This window comes from Octodon degus, unplaced genomic scaffold (assembly GCF_000260255.1).
Source record: "Octodon degus isolate 3935 unplaced genomic scaffold, OctDeg1.0 scaffold00135, whole genome shotgun sequence".
In the NCBI taxonomy this organism is placed as follows: domain Eukaryota; kingdom Metazoa; phylum Chordata; class Mammalia; order Rodentia; family Octodontidae; genus Octodon; species Octodon degus.
The window spans coordinates 3661030-3673469 of record NW_004524711.1 but is presented as its reverse complement, the minus strand read 5'-3'; the positions used below and the strand labels follow the sequence as shown (position 1 = coordinate 3673469).

The 12440-nt window shown below is 36.7% G+C and overlaps 1 protein-coding gene across 1 annotated transcript in view; it reads left to right on the top strand.

Moving 5' to 3' along the window:
* Bmt2 (base methyltransferase of 25S rRNA 2 homolog) overlaps window positions 1–12434 on the top strand; it is a 52619-nt gene extending 40185 nt beyond the window's left edge. The window contains exons 3-4 of the mRNA XM_004641331.3: window positions 1302–1416; window positions 10987–12434. Coding sequence (XP_004641388.1) covers window positions 1302–1416; window positions 10987–11616 — 745 coding nt within the window. The 3' untranslated portion in view covers window positions 11617–12434. The remainder of the gene's footprint in view (window positions 1–1301; window positions 1417–10986) is intronic.
* The last annotated feature ends 6 nt before the right edge of the window (window positions 12435–12440 follow it).

Here is a 12440-nt window from a genome sequence, read left to right as displayed (position 1 = left end):
AAAAGATCATGTGTGAAGTCAATGCAGTATTTTTATTGTTGCTTTACTGTCTGAGAAATAGAAATCCTCACTGTGGCCAGGGTTTATGTGCCCAGTTGCCTCGTTTGTTTTTGGTCTTTTTTGATTTTACTGTGGTCGATCGATCTGTCTGTCTTTCTTTTTTTCTTTTTTTTCTGGTTGAATTTTTTTTTTTTTTAGGAGAGGTTTACTGTCTGAGAATTAGTATGACAGATTTGTGACTACAAAATTCTTCATCTATATTACAGGTCCACATGTAGTTTTGTTTTGATGAATTCATTACCTCTTTTTTTGTAGAGCTTTTGAAATGAGAAAAACTTGTATACAATAAGCAGTTTCCTAATTTTTGCCAGGCAGACAAGAAAGACAGCTACTGAGAGACTGCGGCTGGAGGATTGTGAGTTCAAGCCCAGCCTGGCCAACAGACTGAGACTCCACTCTCAGAAAATACTGTTCTGTGGATGCTGTTTTCCTTGGTCATTTTGAATCATTGAGACAAAGTAGACTCCAAAGACACTGTTGTATTGACTGCTGAGAACTAGTTGAGAATGCGTTTGTCCTCTATAAAGATAACTCTCAAGCTGATGATGTGGATATGAGACCCTCTCAGAGTCTCTGCTGATGGAAAAATTAGTCTCATAACAATGACGTATCATTTCATTTTTACTTGTGTTCTCTCATGAGTGTATAGTAGAGTTTTCCAGAGACCTCATGGTGTGTGATGTTGCAACAGCTTGAAGGCAGAGGAGACATTCAAATCTACTGCTTTTGTCTTTTTGTGCAGTGCTGGGGATCAAACTGAAAGGCCTCACACACACTAGGCAAGCGTTCTCTACCACTGTGTCGAATCCCAGTCCTAGAACGCACTGATCTGTTTTGCAAGATGGTAAAGAGACTTCAGAAATACAAAGCAAGGTCTCACTTTCTGTGACCCTTTGTGACTTCAGTATTGATCATTTGAAAATATAATTTATAGGATTAGACAATTTGTTTCATAAATACTGTTTTTAACTTCAAATATGGTAATTAATGGATATAATTAAGTGAAAGAAATCTTTGGAGCATTATACAGAAATAAAAAAAAAATTTATTTTTGGAACTGGGGATTGAACTCAGTCCCTTGCGCTTGCCAGGGGAGCACCTATTCTACTGAGCCATGTCCCCGGTCCCAGAAATCAAATTGTTAAGGAATCAGTAATCTTTATGATCTCTTATTCTCAGAAATTTTAATTTTTTTATACTTTAAGTTTTAACTTCTTATAATGTGAAATACCTGCTTTTAGGTTGCTACAAGCCTCAGGAAAGATCAGATTACTTGATGTTGGCAGCTGCTTTAACCCCTTTTTGAAGTTTGAAGAATTTCTAACTGTTGGCATAGACATTGTACCTGCTGTGGAGGTATGTATAATTTCATTTTCAGTTATGAGTATTTTATATGTATATTTACAAATGAAAGGCACTGTCTTTACATTCCTAAAACAGCACATTTGTGTTTCCTGTGTACCGGGAGATAAGAGATTATCGCTGTTGAAAATTAAGTTTGTCTCCTTTGAAATATTTAAGCATTGACCTAATCAGTATTTGTGTGACCAGGACTATGTTTGTCTTTTTCATTTAAATATTGTAAAACAGTGTTACGTTAACATCATTTCAGTCAAAGAAAGTTGAGTAGAGTTTCCAGATAGATGTAGTATTTATGCTTTGCATTTTGTTTGATAGGGTTTATTCTTTAAATATGTATCTCCTGAAATTCACTGTGTTGTAGAGCCATGATAGAATGGCAAAAAGAAGCAAGGACATTGGAGTCGGCCAAAGTTTATGAAATTGGTGCGTGAGTGGATAGAGCTCCTTACCTTTAGGTCAACGGTTTCGTCTACATTTCTGGGGGTTGTGGGAATTATAGTGGGCCTGACACAACTCCAGTCCTCAGTAATTGGGATGATACTATCTTTCTTTGTCTTTGAGGACATTCCAGTGAGTCATTTATTATCACACTGTCATTTCAGCTTAGTGATGGAGAAAAGTTTATTTACCAACTTAAACTTTGTTGTCTTACTCAGATAATGCCAGTTGTTATTAAAAGTAATTTCTCGAAGCTAGATGACTTCAGGGTGGGTAATTCACTTACTGATATTGGAAAAGAATATTTTCTTCCTGAATAATGTATGACTCTTTATTTTTTATATAGCTCCAGACATTAAAAACATTTTATAAAATGCTTTTATTTTTCTGGTGCTGAGGGTCAGAACCAGAGCCTTGTACATGTTTGAAAAACATTTTGTTGCTGAGCTATACACCCCAGCCTGGCTTGTATTTGTAAATATGATAAAGAGAATAAGGGTTAGAGTAAAACTCCTTGGGTTAGGAATTTTTTTCTTACTGTGTTTTTTTTCTTACTGAATTTCTTACTTTTTTTTTTTAATTTCTTACTGTTATTAGCACTTAGTACAATGATTGTTATGTTAAATACTTGCTAAGTAAAAGCATAGTGTCTTACTTGCAAAGTAGATTGGAATCTCTCCACTATTTTCTTGCCTCAGTTTCGTTGTCCATAAATAGGTTTAATAATGAGTCATATTTTGTAGAATGTTGCATACCTGTTATTACATAGTGAGTGCTGAAGAAATGTTTGGTATTATTACTGAAAAGTTTCTGCACCAAGTGTCGGCCTTGATCTGAATCTTTAACTGATTTTCATTTTGGTGACTATAACCGAATCTGCTGAGTAACATTAAGGAATAAGAACTAAAACCATTACTATTATCTTTGTTTCCTAAAGACACATATATGCTCTACAGTAAAATGACTATTCTTAGTTGACTGCTGCAGAGAATTCTAAAGCATCAGGGGCTGCAGGTGTCAAGTGCAAGGGGCTTTGTGCATGGACCCTCTCGCCCCTTTAAGACATGATTGGAGGGTCTTTAGGGACTGCAGAGGCATGATAGTCACTTGCTCTGAAGCTCAGGTTTCGATACTATTTTTAAAATACTAAAATTGCTTATAGATAAGACTGTAAGCTTTGAACTGTATAGTCATTAGGGAAGGCAAAAGAGTTGTTATTTGTAAAGTCAGTGTTAAAATCTGACTTTAGTAGTTGCAGGGCCCTGTACTTTAAAGAAAAAAAAAACAAAAACAAACAAAAAAAACTGAGAAGACTTACTATTCTAGCCAAAATGGAATAACAGAGCTACATGTAGCCACTTTACACCTACCTAAAGGAATAGAAAGTAGACAAAAATAAATGAGTCCGTTTACATCACATTGAACAGTAGGTAGTAAAGGGTAGTGATCCCTTTACTAACAATGGAAGATGAATAATGCGTATCCTGAAGTTGTACCAGCCTTGTGGGGGTTTGCAAATGTGTCTCAGACTAGAGGAACCCAAGCAGAGCCCATCTGACTCCCTGAATTGTGGAGCTGGAGTGAATCTCTTAGAGCCTTGGGAGTTTGACAGCTGAAATATATAGGACTAATTATAAAAAATGAAAGAGCCAAACAGAGGGAAATTTCAAAAGCCCGTAAAACCCCCCTTTTATATTCAGTTGAATCTGATCCGTAAATGTGTATCCAAGAACTGCATGAGATTGTCGAAAAATACCCAGATTTGTCTTCTACAGTATATGACATGAGGTGTATATTTCATGGGATTAACCCATCATACATTATGAGAAAGATATGGCAATAGAATATGTGCAAATTGAAACACAGTAGGCAAATATAAGCATCATTAGTTTTCCAAAACAGGAGATTGAATAAACAGTGAACAAAATTTTTCCAAATTTGATGAAAACTCTGAATCTACAAATCCAAAAGGTTCAACAAACTCAGTCACAGAAAATTATACCAAGGCTATCATAATAGAATTTCTAAAATAATAAGTCTTATACATAGTCATAAAATTTTAAAGCACTGAGAGAGAAAAAGTTTTGTCACCCAAAATTTCATATACAACAGAAATCTTTCCAAAGTTTAGATGAAGTAAGTTTTTTTCATGGGTGTAAAAGTTGAAGGAGTTCCACAGCAATAGATTGATATGACAAGAAACGTTGAGGAAGAATTAGTCAAGTGAAACTATGGATGGACAGTACAGTATAGAGTACTGGAAATGATAGCTGCTTGGGTAAAAAATATTGTTTCTTCTGTTTTCTTATATCGCTTTCAAAAATAATTGACCATTGTTATAGGATGACTTGTGTCCCTATAAAGAAGATACATTGGAGTCCTAAGCCCTAGTATGCGACTTCAGGTGAACATAGGTGCTTTACAGTTGTAGTCAAGTTCAAGTGAAGCCATTAGGCTGGATCCTGGTCCAGATGGCTGTGCTGCCCTCATAAAGGGGGACGTTGTGAGTCAGAAAGAAGCTCACAGGAAGCACTGCAAGTGAAGATGAAGGTACAGAGCAGAGGGATGCATTTGCAAGCTGAGGAACAACAAGGATGGTCAGTACCTTACTAGAAGTGAGGCAGGGAGGCCATAGAACAGAGTCTCCCTCATACCTAGAGAGACTGAAGCAACTCTCCAGATCTTAATCTTGGGTCTGTAGCCTCCAGAACTGTGAGATAATAATTATATACATTTCTGTAGTTGAAGCCAGCGAGCACATTGTAGTTTTGGTACAGTAGCACTGTTAAGCTACTATCATTTAAACAAACAGTATAGAGAGCATTTTATACTCTACTGATGCTAAAGTGTGTGTCAGTAGTGCCCCAAGAACGGAATGGGAGAAATGGAATGCACTGCTTTAGAGTTCTTACTCTGTGTACGAGTAATAGGGTGTCACTCAAAGTACACTATTAGAAGTTAAAGATGTGTATTGTGAGGCAAGTACTAAAATAGTCATTGCTAGCCAACAAAGTGGATTAAATTGCAACAACAAAAAATTCAATTAATGCAAAAGAAAGATGAGACTGAACAATGAACAGGTGAAACAGAATATAGATTACACCCGAGCCTGTCAGTACTCACAATGCCCCAATTAAAAGGCAGAAACTGAGAAGAAACGTAAAAGCCCTTCATCCTGGCAGGATAAGAAAAGCTCTCCATTTGCAAACATGCAAATAAGTTGAAAGAAAAGGTGAGAGAAAAAGAGAGCTGGGGTAGCTATGTTAAAATGAAAGTAGATTTCAGAGCAAAGAATATTAGCTGGAGACCAGGTGGCCGTTCTGTAATGCCAAGTGGGTCCAGAACATCCGCCAAACAGAACTCATAGTGGGGATTAGAGCAGTTTTTTAAAAATACCCTTATCCGTTTTCTGCTGCTGTAACAACACTTCACACTGAAAGTAAATTAATTTATTTATTTTCTTCCTTCCTTCCTTTCTTTCTTTCTTTCTTTCTTTCTTTCTTTCTTTCTTTCTTTTTTTTGGTGGAACCGGGGATTGAACTCAGATCCTTGCGTTTGCCAGTCAAGCGCTTATCCTACTGAGCCACCTCCCTGGCCCCTGAAAGTAAATTGTAAGCAATAAAATTCTATTTGGTTCCATCTGAAGGCAGAGAAGTGTGAAATCAAAGAGCCACATCTGTTGGGGTTCTTCATGCTGCCGTCATAGCACATTGGAAGTGCAGACAAGTACATCCAAGACCCAGGAAGGGCGGGTGCAAATAGGTCTTTGTATCAGGAGTGCCCTCCCTCAGTACCTCACTCTCTTGCACACTGATAGCGTTTATCCCTTAAAGATTCTAGAGCTTAATGTTGTTTCAGTGAAAAGCATCAACATTAGTTTTTAAAGGATATTCAGATCAGAACAGAAATCAAGATAAAAAATAAGAAATCGGTGTGTGTAGGATGCCACTAAAGTCCTGAAAGTAATACTAAGGGACAATTTTAGTACCCTAAACAGCATTATTAGAAAATAAGAAGTCTTAAAATAGTAGTATTGGCTTTTGCACAACTGAGAAGACATTAACTCTAAAATAATAAAAATCAGAACCAAGATCAAGGAAGGTAGAAAATTTTCAGGAAAACAAGAAGGAAAATTGATGAAAGGAAAAGCTAGTCCTTGGAAAAGTTTCATAGTATTGAAAATCTCAAGCCAGACTAACCAGGAAATAAGAAATTAACATCATTACAGATTGTATAAATATTAGGAGATAATATTTTGAAATAGATTTATGTCCATGAATTCCACAATTTAAATAAAAGACGTTTACCACCTTGAAAGTCACATACCACCCCTGCTGCCACTCAAGATACTATTCTCCTGTTTTGCGAAGTGCATCCTTAAATGATGCTGCGTCAGTGAAAGAAGTTGGAAATTGGAGTTAAAAACGTTCCCACAAAGAATATTCTAGGAACAGAGGGGTTCACTATTAAAACCTAACTAGTTAAGGAAGTAGTATCACTCTCATTCTTCCATAGCATTAAAATAGATGGAATACTTCTCAGATCCTTAACTGTGAGGCTATAATTTAGTCTTAAAACCAGATGGAGGCGGCATGAGAAAACTGCCAATGTCTTTCATGAACAGAGGTAGAAATGTTCTAAAAGAACTTTAGCAAGTTGACATTTTTTAGAAAGATAATATATTGCGGTCAACTTTGGTTTATTCTAGGAGTGCAAGATTGGGTTAACGTTCTAAAAACAACCTCTTTGCTGTGTTAGGGCACAAAAAGAAAAGTCCATGTGATAATTTCAGTAGGCGCAGCAAAGAAATTGACAGAATTCAATGCCATTTCTTAACAAAAATTCTGAGTAGGAAGTGAAGGGAATTTCTTCAGCCTGATAAAGGGGATCTGAAAAACTTGCAAGCTATCATTCTTTAATAATCAAAGAAAATGCTTTGTCCATAAGCACAATAGTTAGAACAAGATAAGTTGCTTTTCATTCTATTCAGCATTTACTAATGGTTCTAAGTAGTGCAATTAAAAGCAATGAAAGGAATTCAGAATGAAAAGGAAGAGAAAACTGTTATTCCCAGATGACATTGCTTGTCTGTGAATTACTCCATGGAATCTACAAAGTAGCTACTAGAATTAATAAGTGTGTTTAGCAAGATTGCTAAGGTAAAAGATCAGTGAATGTAGGAGTCAGTGGAGGTGTACACTAGGAGAAATTGGAATTAACAGCACCATTTGCACTGTCATCAGAAATAGAAACTTTTTATGGGAACATACATTTATATGAAATATATGATTCATATAAGTGACATGGAAAATGTATTGCTGAAAACTGCTAATAGAAATTAAAAATTCCCAAATAAGGGATTAGGTATAATGTATTTATTGGTGGAGAAACTGAATATTGATTCCATTTCAGTTTTCTCCAGTTAATCTATAGAGTTGATACAGTCCTGATTAAAAAATTCTAGCGCTTTTTTTGGAAATTTAAAAACTTTCTTTAAAATGTACATGGAAATGTCAGCGGACCTAACAGAAATCAACTTTGAAAAGGGCAGTATTGAATAGTAATGTTGCCTGACTTCAAAATTCATTATAGTGCCAGGGATATAGCTCAGTGGTACAGTGCCTGCCTGGCAAGTGCTAGGTCATGAGTTCGATTCCTGATACCAAAAATGGTCAAAATTTATTATAAAACTAATCAAGACAGTGTGGGGGCTGGGGATATAGCTCAGTGAAATAAGTGCTTGCCTGGCAAGCACAAGGTGCTGAGTTCAATCCCTGGTACTCCCCAAAAAGAAAAAAACCAAAAAACAGTGTGATATTGATGTCTGGATAATTGATGAAATGGAAGAGGCCCACATGCAGTGTGCCCCATGGCTGCACACGATAGATTTTCAACAAAAGGATTTTTTCAACAAATAATATTAAGCCATGAATATCCATATACAAAAGAAAAAGAATGTTAGACCGTACTTCATGACATATACAGAAATAAACTTGAAGAGCAGACTAAATGGAAACCTTAGTATAATAACTTATAAAAGAAGCTACTAAGGAAAATCTTTGTGACATTGAGGTAAGAGAAGATTTCTTAGTTGAACCTCCAGAAGCAAGATCAAAGAAAGAACAAATGGTAAATTGGTATTGGCCAAAAGTTAAAATGTGGACTTTTCAGTAGATAACTGTTAAAAGAATGAAAGACAAGAAACACAGAATATTTACATGTTGTTACGGCTTATTGCCTAGATGTCACCCACAGCCTCCTGCAGCCATAGGTGAGGCTTTTGCAGAGGTGGCTGGATCTAGTGTGCGTGCTGGAATTGCTAAATTGTCCAGTGCTTGACTCAAGGGCACAAGGAGTGAAGGTGTGAGCACTGCCCACCCTGAGCACTCTGGATATGATAAAAGGGGCAGAAAGATGCTGCTAAGGCCCCTTGTTGCTTTGCTACCTTCTGCCCACGTGAGTTACTTTTCCTCTGTGATGCCTGTCTACCATGCCAGCCCGCCTTGGAGCCAGCCGTTTATGGACTGAAACCTCTGCAAACTGTGAGCTAAATAAACCTTTCCTATTTTAACTTTGGGTGTCATTGGGAACTTTGAGCAATGAGAAACATAACTAAGACACATGTAATACGTGTGAAAAAAGACTTCCATCAAGAATGTATAAGTTAGGAATCAGGGTTTAATGCCCGGCACAACATGCCATGCCAGCCCTGCCCCAGGTACACTGCACGGGCCACTGAGATGGGCCATGGTGATGCATGCCTGAAATCCCAGTGCTGGGGAGGCTGAAAACAGGATTGCTATTGAGTCTAACCTGTGTAGTGAGACCCACTACCACCAGATATATATAAATATATAATGTATATGAGAGAGAGAGAGAGACAGTGTCAAACACAACGAGCCAGGGAGATAGCTCAGCTGTATAAAGCACCTGCCTGGCAAATGCAAGGTCATGAGTTCAATCCCTGATACAAAAAATAAAATAAAGAGAAACACTTAGAGTGCCACAGTAAGAAAGTGATTTTTAGAAATTTTAAGCAATCGAACTTTTTAAGTGGACAAAAGATTTGAAGAGATTGAAGTATCTTCTTTCCAAAGAAGATAAACCAGATGGTAAATAAGTGCATGAACAGAAGATAAATGCCATTACTTATTAATGAAATTTAAATTAAATCCACAGTATACCATTAATACGTATTATAATTGATAGAATTATAAACATTGACTCTCCCAAGAGTTGGTGAGAATTGAAAGAACTGCACCTTCACGTACTTGGAGTAGGAATGTAGAAACTATATAACCACTTTTAAAAGTTGAGGCAGTTCTTCTAAAGGTTACATGTACACTTGCTATTGATTCAGCTTTCCCTTCCGTGGATATTTATCTGAGATGAATGAATGACTTATCCATTCAAAATTTGCAGAAGAACATTCATAAAGTCATGAGTTGTAGTAAAAAACTAGAACCAGCCCAAATATACATAAATATGGAAAACTAGATTAAAATGTGATACCATTAAGCAATAAAGAGTAAGATAATACCTGCAAAAAAAAATCCCCTGTGAATTTCAAAATGATTGCGCTAGTGAAAGAAAGACAGACAAAATAAGTATATGTTCTTTATTATTCCATTTGTATAAAATTGTGGGTGGCACAAATTAATTTGTAATTATAGAAATTACTTGAATCTTGTCTGGTGGCAAGGGAAGAATACAGTATAGAAAGAAAGGAAGATGTGGGGGCTGTTGGATTTAATTATGTGGTTGACATGGCAATGGTTTCCTGTGTATGGAAGTTGAAACTTAGCGAAGTATACACTTAAATGTGCTTTTGTGTCAATCATGTTTCAATAAAGCCATCTTTAAGGAAAAATAAGCAAAAGGGAGGAGTAAAAGCCCTTTTCCTGTTAACAGAAAATTATGTATTGCTTTCCCTAGTAGGCAGTTCAGATGACTAAGTGACCAGCTTGTCTACCTACCAGCATGAGCAAAAAACTATAAAGTAGTAGCACATATTGTTGTTAGTAAATATTGCTTTGTAATAAAGATTGTGAAATTTTAGCTTACTTAAAAATGCCTCTATGTTAGCTTCTCACTAAAAAAATAAGTTGAGATAATCGATTCAGAAAAGGTTTACTTTGGTTCAGTTTTACTGATTTCAGTTCATGACCAATGCAGTCCTTTGCTTGTGGGCTTGTGCAAGGCCAGACAGCGTGGGAGCCTTGCGTGCCAGAGCAGAGCCATTCACATGGTGGCCAGGAAGAAGCGAGATGCAGGTGCCGGGGCTGCAGGTCCGTCCAGGACACACCCCAGAGATGAAGGCTCTCAGCAGGCCCAGGACCCTGCGGGAAATAAGCCTCTACCAACCACCCTCACCATCAGGGGACACTTAGGAGCCAAAGTATCTTACTTGGTATTTTTGGATAGTTTTAATATTTAGCAAATTATGCAATGTTGCTTCCTTTTTTTAGGGGCAGGGGAGATGGCTCAATAGAATAAGCACTTCCCTGGCAAGCGCAAGGGCCTGAGTTCAATCCCCAGTTCCGCAAAAAAAAAAAAGCCAGACCAACTTGCTTCTGGCTAGTGTTTGTCTGATTCCTTTTTTTGTAGTGCTTCCCAGGGATATTTGAGTATTGATTAAATTTAATATGTAGTTTTTCAAACCAAGGATTAACCTTTTAAATAGAATAATAGTAGCATTAGTATTCATTTTTAAATAGTTAATATAAATAAGACTGTTTTCACAACCTTGAAAATTTTTGGCATCATTCTACTTGTATAGATTTTATAATGCTTCATTACTTTCTTCAACTTATTGGATTCATCCTATTTTCTACTTTTGTTTAAATGTTGTTTTAATGTTAGGCTCTTTCTAATAACTTTAAATATTAAAGTGAATGTACATGGAAGTGAGCCTAAAAATAAATAATTCCTGTAAACTCTTATTCAAAGTTCAAACAAACACAATTTTTCAAAATATATATTTAAAATTATTTCTAAGAGAAAGGTCCATAGTCAAAGTTGGGATTATGTGGAAGTGCTGTGAAAGGCGAAGTAGTTTGGGTAAAGTCTGTGTAGTAATGTGAAAGTCATCTTGAAATTGTTAACCTACCTTTTTTCTTTCTGCAGAGTGTATATAAATGTGACTTCCTGAACTTGCAGCTTCAGCAGCCACTCCAGCTTGCACAGGATGCTATAGATGCTTTTCTGAAGCAGCTGAAAAACCCTATTGATGCCCTCCCTGGAGAGCTTTTCCATGTGGTGGTTTTCTCCCTTCTTCTTTCCTATTTTCCATCACCCTACCAGCGGTGGATTTGCTGCAAGAAAGCTCATGAACTGCTAGTGTTAAATGGTTTATTACTTATCATCACACCTGATTCTTCTCATCAGAACCGTCATGCTATGATGATGAAAAGCTGGAAGATTGCTATAGAGTCCCTGGGCTTTAAACGCTTCAAGTATTCAAAATTTTCACATATGCATCTGATGGCATTTAGGAAAATCTCCCTGAAAACCACAAGTGACTTAGTTAGTAGGAACTACCCAGGAATGTTATATATTCCTCAAGATTTCAACAGTGTAGAAGATGAGGAATATTCTAACCCTTCCTGCTATGTTCGATCAGATATAGAAGATGAACAACTGGCATGTGGTTTCACAGAGCTCCCTGATGCTCCGTACGACTCAGATTCTGGAGAAAGTCAAGCCAGTTCTATTCCTTTCTATGAGCTAGAGGATCCCATATTACTTTTAAGTTAATATGAAAGAGGCCCTTTCAGTCCAGACTCCCAAACTAATTGCTTACACTAATTGGAAATACTAACATGAACTCAGTACTTAAAACCTGGTTTGCATAGAAGAAATGCAAAGGTTTATAGAGTTTGCTATTTTTTTCTACTTCTGGATTTTAAAATTTATTCTTATATAGAAGGCTTAAAGTTTCATGCAGAGTGACTCCTGTCATAGCAGAAACCACTGTTACGTTAGCATTTCACACTAAGATATAGAAAGGTACCTTTGTTTCTCTTTAGTGCTATTGTGAAAAATGGAGCAGAATTTGCTGTCTGTTTTTGTTTCCTTCAGTTGTTCGTTGTTGACTTTAACCTATTGCAATGGGAAACTTAAGAAACGTAGAGAGCTGTAGATTGCACTTTGTTGACTCCTAAGTTGAATATGATACATAGATTTGTTCAGTTGTTTGGGATGCACTTTCTTTTTTCTCTTTTTTCCTGACTAAATTGTTATCTAATGCAGAAAGCGGTTTTCTGTGCAGTTGTGTCTGATGATGCAGTGTTTCCTGAACTTTTTGGAGCTGGTGATGTCTTCCTTTTTTCTTCTTCTGTCGAGCTCATTTGGCTGCATCAGGCCTTGGAGAAGACACTTCCCCCAAATGCGTGTTCTTCTTTCCTTAGTACAGTACAAGAAATGCCATTGCCAAAGTGGTATTTTCAGGGCTTTCTTACTGATTTGGGCCTTGGTGTTAAGCATATTTATCTGTGAGAGTTCACTTTTACTTTTTTAAAATTTAGATTTCCTTTACAGAATGTTTTATTTAAGCAAGGAACAATGTATAATAATACTCA